Source organism: Panicum virgatum, chromosome 8K (genome assembly GCF_016808335.1).
Source record: "Panicum virgatum strain AP13 chromosome 8K, P.virgatum_v5, whole genome shotgun sequence".
Lineage (NCBI taxonomy): Eukaryota > Viridiplantae > Streptophyta > Magnoliopsida > Poales > Poaceae > Panicum > Panicum virgatum.
The window spans coordinates 18,427,535-18,445,873 of record NC_053143.1 but is presented as its reverse complement, the minus strand read 5'-3'; the positions used below and the strand labels follow the sequence as shown (position 1 = coordinate 18,445,873).

Here is an 18,339-nt window from a genome sequence, read left to right as displayed (position 1 = left end):
TTTCACCTCAAGTTGGATTTTAGTACTTGGGTACTGAAAAATTCAAACCCTACTAGCTAATATAATTCTTCAAATAAAGTAGAAATATGCTGTAATATATTATGTTCTCCGTGAGAACTGTATGCCTTGTAACGCGACAACTCCAGCAATATTAAGGTAAAAAAGATATGAAAAGTTGATTTGCACGTGTGCTCACATTAATCAGTGGTACCTGTACTTGTCATTACAATTTCATTCGGTGGAATTTCACCAAAATTTCAAAAATTTCAGTTGTTTTGGGACCGAAAGAAAAAACTGAATCTTACTATTAGACTTATGGATGTGCTTTATTGTAAACATATTACTCAAGGCGCATATTTACTATTATTTGTGTTCCATATTCTTCAACTCAAATGAATAGCCACAAATCATGCTAATCATTTGTTTACATCAAAAAACTTGAGAATCATAAATTTTGGTGAATACTGTAAATAAATAGGTGAAATTTTGCCAAAACTTTGCGAATTTTGGTAATTTCGGTTGTGAACGAATCCGAAACTGAAATTGAAAACCTAGCCTTTGATCAAGCCTCGAGTTCTGTTTCAGCTTCGATTCCATAGAGAGATGGCATATCAGCACATCGCACTTTCCCCTTCTCACTTGTTACTCTTTTTTTAGATTAAGGAAAATTCCGATCTTGAACATTCATAGGTGAATGTATACTACCACAAAGAAACACATCTGACCACATAGTCAGAAGCTTACATGAGTGCTTAAACTCTAAACCTCCAATCGAGGAATACAAAAGACAAGAAAGGAAGAAATAAGAAAGAAAATGAAAGACTAAGCTTCGAACCACTTCTAAATTTTTCCTTCAACCTTGCTTTGGTCCTCACGTAGTAATAAAAATCTCGCATCAATTGTCTTCTTAGAAACTCCTGATGTAAGGATCATCAAAAGTTCTATGCCTTCCGGTCGCCCATGGTGTTGCCCACAAGGACTCCAAGGCGACGCCTCAACAAGAAAGTAACATTAAAATGTTACCCGCCATCTGAACCAGTGATTGGTTATGTGGTTTTCACCTAGATTAGTCCGGTAGATTGAGGTCGGTAATGCCTTCAACAAGGAAAATGATGCCCACAGCGGCACCATCATCATCAGCATAAGCTAGGCTTTCACCCGAGAACCTGCACACCAAGAAACCAAAAAGCAATTCACAGCAACCCCCAGCAACACCACTAGAAAGATTGTATGGCGCCCAGCAAGACCCCGAGGGGGTGACAATGGGAGGCAAACCCCAAGATGATGGGTACCGCAGCGAAGAAGACTATCCTCGACCTTGAACTCAGCCAAGGAGAGGACGCTCAACGCACACCGAAGATGGAGCCACGGGCCATAGCCGTCGCCCAGCCACGGGCCGCCGGTGATGCAGCCACGGTGGAGAAGCACCGCTGCGCCGCCGGGCCACCCTCAGGGAGACGGAGGCACGCCACAGGCCACCGATGACCGAGCCCCATCGCGAGGGGCCGCGCTGCCAGCTGCCGGGCCCCCTACCACAGGGAGCCACACCCACGCCATCGCCGCCGTAGACGCCCACGCCGCCGACACTGTAAGACGCTTGCTGCGCAGCCGCCACCGATCCGCCGCCACAAGTGACGACTAGCCACAGAGGAGAGGAAGAGACATGAGAGGAAGGAAGCCGATCAGTGGCGGCTGCGAAGTGATCCTTTCTGCCGGCCATCATCGTGTCCGGCCGGGCTTCCGGCATCAAACTCCGGCGACGGAAGGACTGGGAGCAGCAGTTGGAGGAGCCCCTGGCGGCGTTGTTGGTGCCGCCGCCCGAGTCGCCGCAAGGACGACGCGGGGGCAAGATCCCCTCACCTGTTATTCTGCCAGTGAATGATTTTGTTCTTTTTGTATCAACCTCATTTTCTAGCATTTCACTATCTGCTCCTGCCCCCTAGCATTTCACGAGGGTGACATGTCTATGATCCAATTCTCGAAGTTTATTTAGCTGTTTTGTCAGCAGTTTTTTGAGGCAGACAAACAACGGTACATGTTCACGGGCTAGATGAGCCCTTTGCTTCTGAAGCAATCCACAGTATCCCTGATGGTTATATCGAGTGGAGTGAAACGAATACCAAAGTCCATCAGTTTTTTGGAGGGGTCCTTTGCCCTCACCACCCAGCCCTGTTTGTCCTCCTTGATTCTGTTGTGAAGAAAAGAAGAGAAGATTAGCAAAGTGAACATAGAGCATTATTATTAGCAAAGAGAAGATTTTTGTTCGATGAAATGGTTTGACCTCTGGACTGGGAGATCAGGGAAAAGATCAGCAACATGGTTAGTGAAATCAACCAGGCGTTCGACGGATTCCATGCACAAGTGGCGACCCTGTGCCGATGGGCTCTCGTGCAGCGCTATCAGAGAGTGCTACGTCTCTGACATCGACGCAGCCCATGTGCAAGTCTAAGTCCATCCTCTGGCCTGCGTAGCTTTGACGATTAATTAGGAACTAGATACGATTGTTGGATATGTGTCGATGCAAATGAATTCGCAACAATTCAATGAAAACTTATTAAGTTGTTCTACGCAGCTACAGTCTGCAGACACCCTGAATCACTGACCTACCACTATGTAAGAAAGCATTATAGAAGACGCGGGTTAACTCTTATTGCGTCTCCAAATTTGCGTCTCCGATGTGAAGTCATAAGAGACGTGTTTTTCCGCGTCTCCTATGTGAGGGGTCATTAGAGACGCGGGTTGTAAAAACAGTCTCCAATGACCACTCACATAGGAGACGCGGGTTGTTAATCCGCGTCTCCTATGACCCTCACACAGGAGACGTATGACTTCACATAGGAGAAGCGGATTGTTAACCAGTGTCTTCTATGAAAAAAACAAAAAAAAAGGAGGGCACATATACACATGTTTTATCCACTGTATACATTACAAATGCAGTCCTCATACAAAGTTAAGATCTTATTTTAGCGCACACATCCAGTAATGTCTGTGCATTAGAATAATCACCATAGTCGGCTTAAAACACTAAAATAAGTACCACCTTAGTAGGCACCATACAAATCTAGCTGGACATGCACTGAATCAAATATTGTAAAGACAAGTAGTGGAAAACAATTGAATCTTATCTACTGATTCAACTACCGACTAAAAGAAGTATAAGCATTGCCTTGTGGCTTGTGCATCTTCAGGAGACTCATCGCCACTGCAAAAGACAAAATAAACAAATAGTATTAGAACGTCACATTGCAGCTATGCTAAAAAGAATGGAAGGATGTCTACAGGATGAAAATGATTGTGCTAAGGTACCATCAGGTAAACTACAAAGAACATCTTACAATATGCAATGCCATGTATGATTTGCATCCGGGGGAAAACTTGAGGGAAGCTAATATTTTTCAAGTTTCGCTCATCACTCCAGACTAAGCTTCTGCACAAGGTACTAAACAAAATGAGTTGCTGGAAATTTGCAGTGACAGGTACCTCCGCTTGAGCATCCTCCAAAGTGATCCGCTTCACCAGCCTGATTATTCTGTATGTAATCAGTGATCGAGTTAAGAACAGTTGTACTAGAGCTAGCAGTCGTCACAAGAGCAATATGTACTAGAACTGTTATAGATGCAAACTGAAATAAACAAGTCACTAACAGCTGCTCAAGAACAGAGATCGAGCCAAACTGCTATGAGCTGAATGAAAAGCCAAGCAAACGAGCCGAGCTACCATTGACAGAAAAAATTCAGATAAACAAAGCTAATCAACTATTATAAACAAAGCAAATCAAAGGTCAGTTATAGATGCAGATAACATACAACAACAACAACAACATAGCCTTTTTTCCCAAGGAAGTTGGGGTAGGCTAGAGATGAAACCCAAAAGAAATAAGTTCAAGATTCAGGCACATTGATAGCTAGTCTCCAAGCGCCCCTATCCAAAGCTATCTCTTTAGAGATATTCCAATCCTTAAGGTCTCTCTTAACCGACTCATCCCACATCAGTTTAGGTCTACCTCTACCCCTCTTTACATTATCGACCCGCTCAAGAACCCCATTACGCACCGGCGCCTCAAGAGGCCTTCGTTGGACATATCCAAACCATCTCAGCCGATGCTGGGTAAGTTTCTCCTCAATTGGTGCCACCCCGACCCTATCCCGAATAACTTCGTTCCGGACTCTATCCCTCCTTGTGTGCCCGCAAAACCACTGCAACATCCGCATCTCTGCTACACTCAGTTGCTGGACATGTCGCCTTTTTGTAGGCCAACATTCAGCACCGTATAACTCTACTTAGTTATGCCGAGACAGGCGGATGCACAACTAACTTCTCTGAAACTATGCAAGTTGGTATCGACTTGACTTAAGCTTTCAATGCCATTCTTGCATAGTCACATTCCACCAGAGCATGGAACAGGGTCTCCATCTCATGACCGCACAACGGGCAATTACTAGTCTCCTTCATGTGACGTCTTCTCATCTCCCCACAGCTCGGTAGCCAATTTTTCCCTCCACCAAAAGATACGGATTTTTGGCATTACCTGTAGGCGCCATAATGCTTTCCAGGAAGCCTCTTTACCATCAGCATTACTTGCTAGATGATCATCATAATTCAGTTGCTCCGACAGTTTCCGGTAGGCTGACCTGACCGAAAACAGGAGATGTTTTACCACTGAACTACGCTCGCAACGGCCTATATTTTATAGGGTATATCCACCTGGGTCGACCATCTATGTCTGGGTCGACCGTTTCATTTTCTATTAGAGTTTTCTTTTTATTAATTGTCTGTCAATCAATATTCTAATGGCAATGCTCCTATCTCTCGGCAAAGATCGTGTGAGTGTGCAGTTATGCTTCGGATGCTTCGCCATGGAATAGATCGACTCAGTTCCCCTTCTTTTCCGGTGCACTCGCTTTATATCTCCGACACACAAGGACGCGGTGGGAAGAAAGCTGCCCTAGCCTCTGTCCGGTCGATCATTCCGCTGGCATCTTGCATTCAACCAAGTTTATTTTGTATACTGCAGGCGGTTCCATTTTTTTCTTAATTGGAGTTCTGGGTATGGGGTTATATGGTTCCAATGAACCTGGATTAGATTTGGAAATATTGATTAATCAATCATACCCTGCACACACCCGCGTTGAATTGCTTGATCGGCCCGGGCAAGGAAATATACTCTATTCTCAGTTGATGCTGGTGGGCTAGAATAATACTAATAAGGGGCAGAGCGACTAACTTAAACACGTGTTTAGGTTGCGGCCCAAAGCTTAATATCCAGGGTGCCTAGGTTGAGCAGCTCGAGTGTAAGCGTAAAGCCACTCTACTAAAGGAGCGATTCAGCGAAGACATTTAAGAAAGCGTAGTGAAGTGATCCTTTGTCCCATAGGGTTCCGTCCCACCCAGTGGGAGCCCTGCCCTAGTACCAAGCTTGTTCATTTCCTATCCCTAGCCCATCCCATATACCTATTTCCCTAGGCCTAAAAATCCAATAAAAGAAAAGAAATCCACTCATGCCTATGTGGCCGGCCTATTCAAAGTTAAGCAAAGAGAGATGATAGTTCAGGAAGGAGAGCAGCTTCTCGAGAATCGGCGTATAGTTTCTAGGTTAGTTACCTAGTAGAGTTAAGTTCCCACTACTGGTTATGTCATCAATCACCTTTCTTTGATGTTTACTCTGACTCTGAGTGGTTAGAAGATCAGCAGCTAACCTATTTTCATTTCTAACTTACCACCTGTATCTCCGGAAACGAAAATCGAATTTTTCATTTCATCCAATTCATATATAGTGTATGTTGTTCCGACGAGTCGATTAACTCCGATTGTGCCTTGTCCCGATCCTTGATTTAAGGCCTCCTTTCCTATGCCGGGACCAGTCTGGCATGGTAATTTGGAAGACCTGGAGTTGGATGATATGTTTGGATTTGTGGGTCTTCTTATTCGTACAGTAGGTTCTTTTCCTTACAGATCAGGTTTCTTCTTTCTCGTCGTCCTAATCCGGATATTAAGTTGAATTCAAAATTATATACATACAATATTATTAATAACCCGCAAATCCAAGGAGCTCAAATTCATTTAGATAGCAAACTAACTAACTATTCACTTGACCGGCCAAAGCAACCAAGCAATGAATAAACAAAGCAACCAACAGTTTAAAACTGAAGTTATCTCAGTACTAGTTATTTGAAACTAATCAGATTCACAACTCGCCCCGTTTAAAACTGAAGTTGCAAAACGGTAGTTTTGGATACAAAGAGAGAAATTTTCATTTCTAAATTTTGAAACATCAGGAATTGGAAAAACATTAGCTATCAAGTAACATTTTGCATCTTGATTCTGTTTTGCCACTAAACATTAGTATAAAGGAGTCAGAGAGTTGAGAAGTTGTTAGGTTCTAGCCATTCATTACAATTTACATTTTAAGAATAAATTACCACAGGAACTATAACTCACAATCTCCATATTGCATACATAGAAAAGGTTGTCCATTCTATAATCTGTATTCAAAATATAGAACAATAGATGGCATACAGACATAGCATGCTCAGAAACTCCCTAAAACTGAAGTTCTGATATAAACTGAAACAAATAGACCACAAAGCATACAGTATATTTTGTTTCTGGCTTTCCCCAGCCACTCCGGTCAGGCCTTGCTCTTCCAAGTGTATGTGCTCCAGACAATGCAACGATTTCCTGCACAAATGCTCTGAAAGTTCAAGGACATGTCTCATTTTTAGAAAAAATGCTGACAGAATATTTAGTGAAGATACGAATGGCACACCTTGTCATCGAGGTCCATTCTATAGAATACCTCCCTAAGGTGTTCAGCAGGATCACGTGGGCCAGCATCTGCAGATCATAGGCATCAGCAACAAGTTAGTCATACCTTGATAAATGCCTCTCATAAGTCAATTTTAAGTATTGAACAAAACAGAAAGGTAGACATTGCTATAGAATAAAGAACCCATTGGAAACACTGACCAGGAAGCCTCCCCTCAGGTGGACATTGCTCAGGTGCTGTGACATCCATCCGTCCGTATTTCATTGGAATTTTTGGGCCACCAGCTTCCTGTATAATAGGGTTGACAATGCATATGACTACATAAACTCCACTGATGAATGTGGTCAAGTAAAACACTTAAGCAGAGAAAGGACTATGACCTCAATTGCAGTAGTACTCGCCAATTGGAACAAATCCGTGTAAGTGATACCTGGGTATTTGTCCTTGATAGGTTGGATAAGCTTATGCAGACCACCTAGTTGCTGTCTTGACAGCCCAATTCCTGTTCTCACAGTGACTACCCGTCTAGCACCTACAGTTGAGACAAACATGAAAGGAGCTAAGTAAGGTAAATAAGTTTTGATCTCAAGGTAGCAACATGTATCTAACAAATAGGCAAGGTACAGAGCACAAATAAGTATAGCTCACCATGTGCCTCTCAAGCTGCTCTTTGCGCTATTGACTGCAAAATCAAATCGTTCAAGTTAGTCATCCAATATCCAAGCAGGCTGCAGCTATTACAAGAGACTGGCCCCAATTGCTGAAATGGGCAAAGGAATGAAAATTGAAAGCTCAGTTCATCACAAAAAGCCTTCAATTGAATGGCTCTACACCCAATTGACCAGTGAGCTGTAAAACCCAGATTTCCCCAAATCTGTAAGAGCCCAAAGCCTAACCCTAGACACAAAACCTCCTGATGGGATTGGGATGCGAGGCAGGGAGAGTCCTTACACTCCGTGTAGTGGATGTAATACTCGTAGTCAGCGGGGGAAGAGGACGAGGAGCCCTTGCGGCTCTCCATGACCTTGACGGGTGGAGCTTCTAGTCGCGCCACCGGCACATCACGCGCGTGCCCACCTCCAGGGGCAGGTGCGCCGCCCAACACATGGACGCGGTCGAGGAGGGGAGAGGGCCTGTTGCACGCAGTGCCACCGTGGAGGGAGGAGGTGTGGGGACGAGGGGAGGAGGCTACGGCGGAGCGGGAAGAGGATGGGGGTCGCGGTGGTGGGGAAGAGTGGATGCGGCTGTGGCGAGGCGGGGAGAGGAGGGGAGAGGAGCAGGCGTCGGCCGTCGGACGGGAGGATATGAGGCTGCGGCGCCAGGGGAGGCGGAGAGGAGAGGGAGACGGAGAGAGAAGGGGGCGGGGATGAGCGGCATGGGCACGGACGCGAGAGCATTTAAGTGGTAACCAACTCAGCAGAAGATGTGTCAATATCTGAAGTAGTAAGTGTTAAAGCCGGCTGTGTCAACTACTGAAGTGTGGACTCCTCTCCTCCTCTCTCTGAAAGTAGTGTATGTGGTACGACGGGGAGAGCGACTGACTGTACTGCCGACGGAGAGTCCTGGAAGACTGTAGTCGCGGGCAGTGATGAGAAGAGCGGACGACCGGTAGACCCAAGGAGGGCAGACATCGAGAACGTGGTCTCCGGTGTCGCTGTAGTAGCTGGAGCTGCAGTGGGCGCTGGAGCAGGAGTGACTGCAAGCTAAGGTGCTCCAACACCCTAAAGGTCTTGCTGTCCTGGCTGCTGCGGGGCGAGTCCGGTGTGAGTGTAAAGCTGTGTAATCATCCCGAACATCGCCATCATCCCCTGCTGCATCTGCTGGAACTGAGCGTCTGCCCTCTGTGATATTCGGTCGATGAGCCCGACAAAACGCTCCTCCGCTACAGTACGCTCTCGGGCGGCCTCCCTCTATATCGCTGCAAGCTGAGCCTCATGGGCTCTCCTGGCCTCCTCCTGTGCTATCCGATCCTCTCTCTGCTGAGTGACAAGCTGCTGTATGAGAGAGGTAAGCTCGGACGGCTGAGTCACCTGAGACTCTGTGACTGTAGCAGCAGCGGGTGACTCTGGGGCTGGCTCTCTGGACCCCCCTGCCTCGTGGTCGTGACTAGCTGGGGCTGCGGGAAAGTACTCGACGTCCTCGGAGGAGTCTGACTCAAGCTCAGACCAGTGTATCTCATCATCTCCTCCGGGAAGCTGTGCCTCGGCAGCTAGCAGTGCCTCATCCTCCTGAGCCACTCGGGCCTGTGCCTCTGGTGACAACTGTGCCATGGCAGCTCTCTCTGCCTGTCTGCCTCTCCTCCGGTCCTGGGGAGCTGTCGGACGGTAAACTAGAAACCAGGGAGCCTCGTCCTGACGGTACACACTGCTGACAGGTGTCTCTGCTGGTACAATCATCGAACAAATATAGCTGATCCAGTGTGCATAGGGGAACTGCCTCACGACCCCCATCCCGTCAGTGATCACATCCTCGATCTCAGCCAAAATGAAGTCAACTATATCAAACGGCTCGTGAGTGAGAATGTGAAGTAGTAGCAGCTGCTGCAAACCTGTAAACCCCTCTGGGTAGCCACTCCTCGATAACAGAGTCCTCCGGAGGGCCATGTGAACTGCGTACGCCTCTGGGGTCAGGAGGCTGGGGACTCTGGCATACAACGCTGGAAACGGCTGACGGAAGCACTGAGAGATCGCCTCGTGAGAAGGTGCAATCCCGCCAATCATAGCTCTGCGTGGTGGATCTGCGTCTCCATATACCATCTCGTGCAGGGAGATATCAACCAAATCAACTCCAAGTATCCCTGCAATCGTCGCCCTTGACAGACCAAAGACATGGCCTCCAAAAACAAAGTGTACGGCTCTACGCTCGGGAGCTATCCAGGCTGTGGCATAGAAAACTCTGACCCAGTCCTCGATATATATGTTCTGCTCTATCTGAAGTAACCTGGGCAGGCCTCTGAAGTGAGCGAAGTGCTCTCTGACGTCTGCTCCCCCTACGGCTGTCCTCGGTGACACCTAGTCAAGCACCCTGTGCGGGAAGATCCTGTGGCCCCGCCTCTGGTAGGTCTCGTAGAAACTGGCCTGAAAGAGCGTCCAGAACCTACAGTCGACCCTGCTGTCGCAGGTCACGGGGAACCAGTCCTCCTCCCCAACACTCCACCTGAGCCTCTTGACCTTCGCCGCATTGGCCTTGGTCAAGTTCTGGAGCAGCACACCTGGCTCCAGACGCACAACAGTGTCCATACGGAACACTGCGCGCTCGGCCTCTAGGGCCTCGGCTCTATGGGCTGCTGCTGCTGCGGACCTGCGAGGCTCCTGTGGCTGGTGACCTCCTCGCGTCCTCGGTCTAGTGCGACGCTCGGTCGCTGGCGAAGAGTCTCCTGCTGGGGATGTCTGCCGAGTGCGGCCAGACCGTCGTGGAGTCGGTGACTCCTGAGTGCTCTGCCCCTGAGACTGCTCAGACTGCTCTGCCTCTGAATCTGCATCTGACTCTGCAGCTGTATATAAGTGATCTGACCCTGCTGCTGTCTCAGTCGTGGCTCTGGTGGCCCTGACACCTCTGACTCGGCCCATACCTCGACCTCTGCCCCTGCCCCTGGCTGGCTGCTCTCTGATCGCGAACGGGCGAGCACGGCCTGATGCCTGCTCCTCGACGGCCTTGGCCACCATCTCGGCCCTCTCAGCCTCTCTCTCTGCGCGAGTCCGCTTGCGGACGGGCTTCTCGACCACGACCTCCTTTTCCTTCCTCTTCTTGCGACCCATCTCGACTGGCAGTGGCTAGAACGTGGCGCGGGAGTGTAGGAACGCGAATGCGGCACGAAAATAGCACAAGAAGCGGCTCGGGCAATATCTCGAACACCCTGTGAGCACTGGGTGTGAGGGCTGCGCGGGCGAGTGCAGTTGGGCGGTGTAGGCTGCGCTGCGGCGTGGGCGTGTGCGAGTGGCGCGCGGTGGCGTGGAGTTGCACGGCGGCGTGTGGCGGCGGTGGTGACGGCGTGGAGCAGCGCGGGCGCACGGGCGGCGATCGGCTTGCGGTGGTGCAAGGTGCGGCGGCGGCGGCTTGGCGTCGCCGGCGTGGATGCGCACGGCGCGTGGAGCGTGCTGGGCACGGCGGCTGTGGCGGAGCGGCGACGGCGGCGTGCAGGCGAGCGGCGGCGCGGGATCGGCGAGTTAGGGCGCGGCGGCGGCTCGAGACGAACACGGGTGAAACAGAGGAAAGAAAAGGCGGCGGCATGAGCAAGATACATATATGACATGTGGACCCGTATTTTTTTCTTTAACGCCGGTTAAACCGATGCCTAGGTTTAGAACGCCGGTCGGTTGCATCGGTGCAGTTCACCCGAGACTCCAGCAAAAATTCATCTGAGCGCCGGTTGATCCGACGTAATGCATTTTGAACTCGCCGGTTGAACGGTGGTATCACCGGTTGATTGCTGGGACAGAACTTCATTACGTTCACCGGTTGATATGATGTCCTGACTTCTGCATACGCCGGTTGAACGCCTGAAACTGACTGAGCTGAGACACAACTTAGTAACGCCGGTTAAACCGATGGGTATAGATCCATTAAATGTCGGTTTAACCGGTGAACCCGAAAACCCTTCTCTCAGCTCACTCTTCTATGCTAAGTCCAATGAACTTATAAAATTCAAATAAACTCAAGTTAATGGACTTGCATAGGCGACTTTACCCCTCAAAATAAATATGATAGCACACTAGCTTAAATAATTTTCTTTTCAAACACAAGGAAAAGCCGCAAAGCAAGACAGAGCGTCAAATAAAATGTATGAGCCTTGTCATAAGAATATTGAAGATAGAGAGCTGTAAATTCATCATGACATGACTCACTAGGCAATAACACACCTAACACTTTGCTCTATTCACTTTTCATGAATTAAGATCTTGTATATGAAACAAGTCTCATTTTCATCAAGTGATCTCCTTTGTGACCCTTACGCATGCAATGATGGTGCAAGCTACAACCACATGCGAAAGTAAAGTAAACATGAAGTGCACATCTATATGACAAGAAATGCATAACAAGAATTCAAGGTCTACTTGTCAAGTTTGAACCCACGGGAAACTTCTTCATGATAAGCCTTTCTACAAGCCTAGAGGAAAACAAGTGGACCACCACCTCTAACTAAACCCCTGCTCATCACTATCTTACCATGGTTAGACAAGTGTCCTATATGTATGCATTTATCTATATGACATGGCAACTTACATGACGTTTGCCGCATCTAACACATTAAGCTCATTCCTTAGCCTAATAAAAGTACTCTCGTCTAATGGTTTTGTGAAAATATCCGCCAATTGCTCCTCGGTTCTCACACCATGAAGAGATATGTCTCCCTTAGCTTCGTGATCACGCAAGAAGTGATGGCGAATATCAATGTGTTTTGTGCGAGAGTGTTGAACCAGATTTTTGGTAATTTTTACGACACTTTCATTGTCACAAAGGAGTGGGATCCTATCTAGTTTCACACCAAAGTCCAAAAGGGTTTGCTTCATATATAGGATTTGGGCACAACATGCACCGGCCGCTATATATTCCGCTTCAGCGGTGGACAAAGCCACGGAATTTTGCTTCTTACTCGACCAAGAAACTAGAGAACGCCCAAGCAAGTGGCAACCCCCGGAGGTACTCTTGCGATCCACACGGCTTCCGGTAAAATCCAAATCCGAGTATCCCAAGAGATCTAAACTAGCGCCTTTGGGGTACCACAAGCCTATGCTAGGGGTGTGCTTGAGATACCGAAGGATCCTATTCACAGCCGAGAGGTGTTATTCTTTTGGGTTTGCTTGAAAGCGGGCACACAAGCACACACTAAACATTATATCGGACCTAGATGCGGTAAGGTAAAGCAAAGACCCTATCATAGAACGATAGAGGGATTGATCAACCGGTTTACCGTCCACATCCAAGTCGAGATGCCCATTGGTTGCCATGGGTGTCTTGATTGGCTTGCACTCATCCATCTTGAACTTCTTCAAGATATCTTTAGTATACTTTTCTTGATGGATGAATGTTCCTTCCTTCAATTGTTTGACTTGAAAACCAAGGAAGAAGGTCAATTCGTCAATCATGGACATCTCGAATTCCATAGACATCATGGTAGCAAACTCATGGCTTAGTGAATCATTAGTTGAGCCAAAGATAATATCGTCAACATAAATTTGACAAATGAAAAGATCCCCGTTGACATCTTTTGTGAACAAAGTGGTGTCCACCCTCCCGATCTTGAAGCCTTGCATGATTAGGAAGTCACGAAGCCTCTCATACCAAGCCCTTGGAGCTTGTTTGAGCCCATAGAGTGCCTTGTAAAACCTATAAACATGGTTAGGATTCCTCGGATCTTCAAACCCGGGAAGTTGCTCAACATAAACAAGTTCGTTAAAAACGCCATTTAAGAATGCACTTTTCACATCCATTTGATATAACTTAATATTATGATCTGAAGAGTAAGCAAGAAGGATGCGGATAGCTTCAAGTCTTGCGACCGGAGCAAACGTTTCCCCAAAATACAAATCTTCGATTTGAGAAAACCCTTTTGCCACAAGTCTTGCTTTGTTGCGTATCACCACCCCATGTTCATCTTGCTTGTTTCGAAAGACCCACTTAGTGCCGATGATGTTCTTGTCTTTCGGAGGAGTTTCGAGGACCCAAACTTCATTGCAGGTGAAGTTGTTCAATTCTTCTTGCATGGCCATCACCCAATCCGAGTCCTCAAGTGCTTCCTCTATGCTAGTGGGTTCAATACAAGAAACAAACGAGTAATGTTCGCAAAATGAAGCATGCTTGGAGCGAGTTCTTACTTCCTTGGAAGGACTACCAATGATTTGGTCAATTGGATGATCCTTGGTGATTCGACCATGCTTCACTAGCGGTACATGCGTGGATGTTTGTTGGGGTGGATTATGGGTGACTTGTGCTTGTGGTGGAACATTTTGCTCTTCTTGTTCTTGGACTTGGGGTGTTGGCGTTGGCACATCTTCTTGAGGTTGTGGATCATCTTTTTCTTGATCTTCATCCACTTGGGGTGCCGTGGAGGTGCTTGGTGTAGATGAGGAAGGTCCTCCCCCTTGATCATTGCCTTCATGCACCTCTTCCGGCTTGATATCCCCAATGGACATCTTCTTCAAAGCTTCATCAATCTCCTCATCACCTACATTGTCATAGCCAACAACCTCCTCTTGGGAGCCATTAGATTCATCAAACTCCACATCACATGTTTTTTCAACTAACCCGGAGGTTTGATTGAATAATCTATATGCTTTGGAGTTTGATGCATAACCAAGAAAGAAACCTTCATCACATCTACTCTCAAACTTACCGAGCATTTTCTTCTTATAGATGAAGCATTTGCAACCAAATACTCGAAAGTATGATATATTTGGTTTCTTCCCGGTGATGAGCTCATATGGAGTTTTCTTGAGGAGTCGGTGGGGATACACTCGGTTGGATGCATGACACGTCGTGTTGATTGCTTCCACCCAAAACTTCTCGGACGTGCCATAATCATCCAACATTGCTCTTGCTAGAGTGATGAGTGCTTGTTCTGTCTTTCCACCACTCCATTTTGTTGAGGCGTGTAGGTGGCGGAGAATTCATGCTTGATGCCCTCTTCATCGCACCATTCTTCAATCTTCATATTTTTGAACTCGGTGCCGTTGTCACTCCGGATCTTCACAATTGGGGAGTTGTACTCCCTTTGAGCTCTTCTTGCAAATGTCTTGAAGACTTAAGGAGTTTCACTTTTATCGTCTAGAAACATGACCCAAGTGTAACGTGAAAAATCATCAACAATTACTAGGCAATAGAGGTTACCACCAATGCTCTTGTATGTAGTTGGACCAAAGAGATCCATGTGTAGTAGCTCGAGCGGCTTGGAGGTAGACACATCGTCTTGATGGGATGATGCGTTGCAACTTGCTTCCCGGCTTGACATGCTTTACATAGCTTGTTCTTGTCAAATGTGACATCCTTCAAGCCGGTGATCATTCCTCTCTTGTGGGCTTTCTTGAGGTTGCTCATGCCAATATAAGCAATTCTTCTATGCCAAAGCCACCCAAGAAACGACTTGGTGAAGAGGCATGTCATGGACCTTGTTTGCTTTGAAGAGAAATCCACTAAGTAAATATTGCCATGCCTAAACCCCGTGAATACCAATGACTTGTCTTCTTCAAGAGTTACTACAACATCATTCTTGTCAAAGGTACACATTAGTCCAAGATCACATAATTGAGTAATAGAAATGAGATTAAAACTAAGCGCTTCTACAAACAAGACATTAGAAATAGATAAATCTTTTGAGATTGCTATTCTACCCAAACCTAAGACTTTCCCCCTTGAGTTATCACCATAGGTGACATGTTCATGGTCGCCGGGGTCTTCAAGAGAGGTAAACATGCTATCATTGTCGGTCATGTGTTGAGAGCAACCGCTATCAAGTACCCAATGTTTTCCACCGGCTTTGTAGTTCACCTACACACATGAGAATTCACTTTTGAGTTTTAGGAACCCAAACAAGCTTTGGGCCTTGCACATGTGTGACAAGAGCTTTTGGGATCCAAAGTTGCTTGGGGAGCTTCTTCTTTGACTCCTTAGCGATTTTGCCAATGAATTTGGCCTTCACCTTGCCCTTCACTTTACTCAAGAGAAAATGGTTATTTTGAAACATTGAAGAGTAATTCTTTGGTAAAGTGGGAAGAGGGTGTGATGGTAAGGTGCACTCCCTAGTGTGGTGCCCGGTGACTTGGCAATGTTGGCAATATGAACCAACTTCTTTGATGAAGCTAGTCTTGATCTCCGGAGAAGGAGTAGTGCCTTGATTTGGCTCCGGAAATGAAACAAGACCTCTCTTGCCATAGTCACGAGCATTGTTGAAGAGAATTTCCTTGTGGATGTATTCTCCTCTTGAGAGCTTCTCCACACTACTTTTGAGGCTTGCCACTTGATCCATCAATTCCTTTTCCCTAGAAGGAGCAAGCTCGGGCACAATATTAGTGGCATTTGCATTAATGAGTAGGTCATCACATGAAGTAGAAGCATTGACATTTTCAATAGTTTCATTGACAAAGTTCTCAAGACTTGGGTCAATTGCTTCATAGGCAAATTCAAGTTCTTGATATTTGTGAGCCAACTCCCTATGCTCTTGTTTAAGCTTTTTGTGGCTCTCTTCAACTTGCTTAGCAAGTACAAGTGACTCATTGTGCTTTTTGAGCAAGTCATTGTACTTGCCAAGCAAATCGGATGGGGCAAGCTCTAACTTGGCATGAGTGCTCTCAAGAATCTTGACTTTGCCCTTTTCCCTCTTGATAACGGATGTATACTCATTAATGAGGTTAGTGAACTCATAAGGGTCAAGCTCTTCATCACTATCATTGTCACTATCCACCTCACATACCTTTGTTTTACCTTTTGCCATGAGGCACATGGGAGGTGGAGGTAGCGATGATTCTTCATTGGTGAGGGCGATGGTGACGATATCTTTTTCCTCATCACTTGACTCTTCGCTTGATGAGACATCGGTCATCCATTCTTGTTTTTCTACCAAGAAGCTTCTCTTGGTGTTGCCCTTTTTCTTTAGGAAGAGCTTGGTCTTCTTGTCATGGCTCTTCTTCTTCCCAAGTTTCTTGTTTTTGTTCTTCTTCTCATCTTCATCATCATCGCTTGAATCATTGCGATGCTTGCTCTTGTTGTCCTTCTTCCTCTTGTCCGGCTTGGGGCAATTTGGAGCAATGTGACCTTTTTCTCCACAATTGTAACAATTTTTGTTCTTGATATCTCCCCATGGCCGGAACATTCTTCTTTTAGGGTCAAAGTTGAAACCCTTCTTATTGATCTTGTCATTCAAGCGTGTGAACTTTCTCATCATGAGAGCAAGTTCTCCATCATCTTCTTCATCGGATGAGCTTTCATGATGATCTTCTTCTTCATTGCTTGAGCTTGATTCTTGCTTGACCATCTTGAGCTTGCGGTGCTTGTTGGCCTTGGTTTTGAGAGCAATTGTTTTGCTTGTAGTTGGCTCTTCGGACATACCAAGGATCCCCATTTCATGAGCACGGATTTCACCCACAAGCTCTCCCACTTCCATTGTATCAAGATTCTCCTTTTGAAGCATAGCATTTATGATGTTGTATTTGGGCTTTGGTAGGAGCATGAGAATCTTGCGGTTGATGGAGCCACTGTCAATTTTAGAAACTTCAAACGCATTAATGTCCTTGACAATGACATTCAAGCGAGAATACATATCATTGTAATTTTCATGAGCTAGCATCTTAAAGGAATCATATTTAGCTCTAAACAAGTGATATTTTTGCTCACGAACTTTTGTAGAGCCTTCATGAATTTCAATTAGCTCTTTCCAAATATCACTTGCTAAGTCCATGCCATTAACTCTAGCAAAGACTTCCTCACTAATGGCTTCGAAAATTGCATTTCTAGCCTTTGCATTCCATTTTAATTGTTCCGTGGTGGGAGTTTTAGTGAACCCGATCTTAGTTGCCAACCACACTTCGGGGGCAATCGCATCAAGATATGCGGCCATGCGAACTTTCCAATACGCAAAGTTCTTGCCCTCGAAGTGAGGCGGCGAACCACCCATCTTGGCCATAGCTCTAGGCGGTGAAGCCTAATGATCCAAATGAGCAACGTGGCTCTGATACCAATTGTAAGGATCGATGGACCAAGAGGGGGGTGAATTGGGCCTTTTTCAAATTTCTAAAACAAAGTAAAGCAACCTTAACCTATGCAATACTAGTAAGGCTCAATTCACCAACCGGCTAGCTAAGCAAACTACACAAGCTTATGAAGATACAACTAGATAAGAAACAAAGCAAGGTAGAGCTAAGCTATGATCTCTAAGGTCAATCACATGAATAATTGCATGAAAGTAAGTGTTTGAAAGTAAAGAGTGGGCAAGAGACAACCGGATTTTTTTCCCGTGGTGTCGATGTGTTGGCACACACCCCTAATCCACGTTGTGACACTCACTAAGAGTCTTGTCACCTCCCAAGTCACCGAGACGAGGGCGCTCACTAAGAGTCTCCGTTCACCATCCTGGCGTGGTGGAGCTCAAGCCACGTACAACCTTTTTCGGGCTCCCACAATCGTTGGCAAGCTCCGGAAGAAACACCTTCAATCACCAAGATCACCTAGGTGCTGCCAATCACCAAGAGTAACAAGTTAGGGTCTTCACTTGAGCAAGAACCGATCACCAAGAATGGATGCACACAAGCTTCTCTCTACTCAAGTCCTTAGTCTTGCTTCTTGAATGATTGAATGAACAAATATGTGAATGATGAAGCTCAAGATGGCTCTCAACAATATATGAGTGTATGAATGTTGCCTGGTGTCAAGAGAGTGCAAAATGACCCATTGGAGGGGTATATATATAGGCAGCTCACACGAATAGAGCCGTTGGAGAAAAGCTGACAGAAAACTGCGTAGCGCCGGTTAATCCGACGACCCTCCAATAGCCAGCGGCGGTTTAACCGATGAATGTAAACTGCCCATTCTGAAAACTAGCCGTTACAACTCGGACAGATTAACCGACGTATCAGCAGTTTAAC

General features: G+C 46.4%; 1 protein-coding gene and 1 long non-coding RNA gene across 2 annotated transcripts; both read right to left on the bottom strand.

Moving 5' to 3' along the window:
- Positions 1-2,008: 2,008 nt before the first annotated feature.
- On the bottom strand, positions 2,009-2,393 carry LOC120646205. The gene is made up of 2 exons (XR_005664312.1): positions 2,282-2,393; positions 2,009-2,188 (listed from the first exon to the last, which is right to left on the bottom strand). It is a non-coding gene; the product is annotated as an uncharacterized LOC120646205 (long non-coding RNA).
- A 506-nt stretch (positions 2,394-2,899) lies between these two features.
- On the bottom strand, positions 2,900-7,787 carry LOC120645529 (probable L-ascorbate peroxidase 8, chloroplastic). Its single transcript, XM_039922313.1, has 7 exons — positions 7,718-7,787; positions 7,147-7,298; positions 6,967-7,054; positions 6,767-6,834; positions 6,592-6,678; positions 3,481-3,529; positions 2,900-3,202 (listed from the first exon to the last, which is right to left on the bottom strand). Exons 1-7 carry the CDS (start codon positions 7,785-7,787, stop codon positions 3,138-3,140), a joined length of 579 nt encoding a protein of 192 aa, XP_039778247.1. The 3' UTR covers positions 2,900-3,137.
- Between the last annotated feature and the right edge of the window lie 10,552 nt (positions 7,788-18,339).

What these genes read in the sequence shown, in the direction of transcription:
- LOC120645529 (XM_039922313.1), bottom strand. Translation starts at nt 7,787, where the DNA reads ATGGAGAGCCGCAAGGGCTCCTCGTCCTCTTCCCCCGCTGACTACGAG. An exon ending in AGCCAGAAACAAAATATACT is followed by an intron (nt 3,530 to 6,591) that starts GTATGCTTTGTG and finishes GATTACATACAG; the next exon opens with AATAATCAGGCTGGTGAAGC. An exon ending in TGGAGGATGCTCAAGCGGAG is followed by an intron (nt 3,203 to 3,480) that starts GTACCTGTCACT and finishes TGTCTTTTGCAG; the next exon opens with TGGCGATGAGTCTCCTGAAG.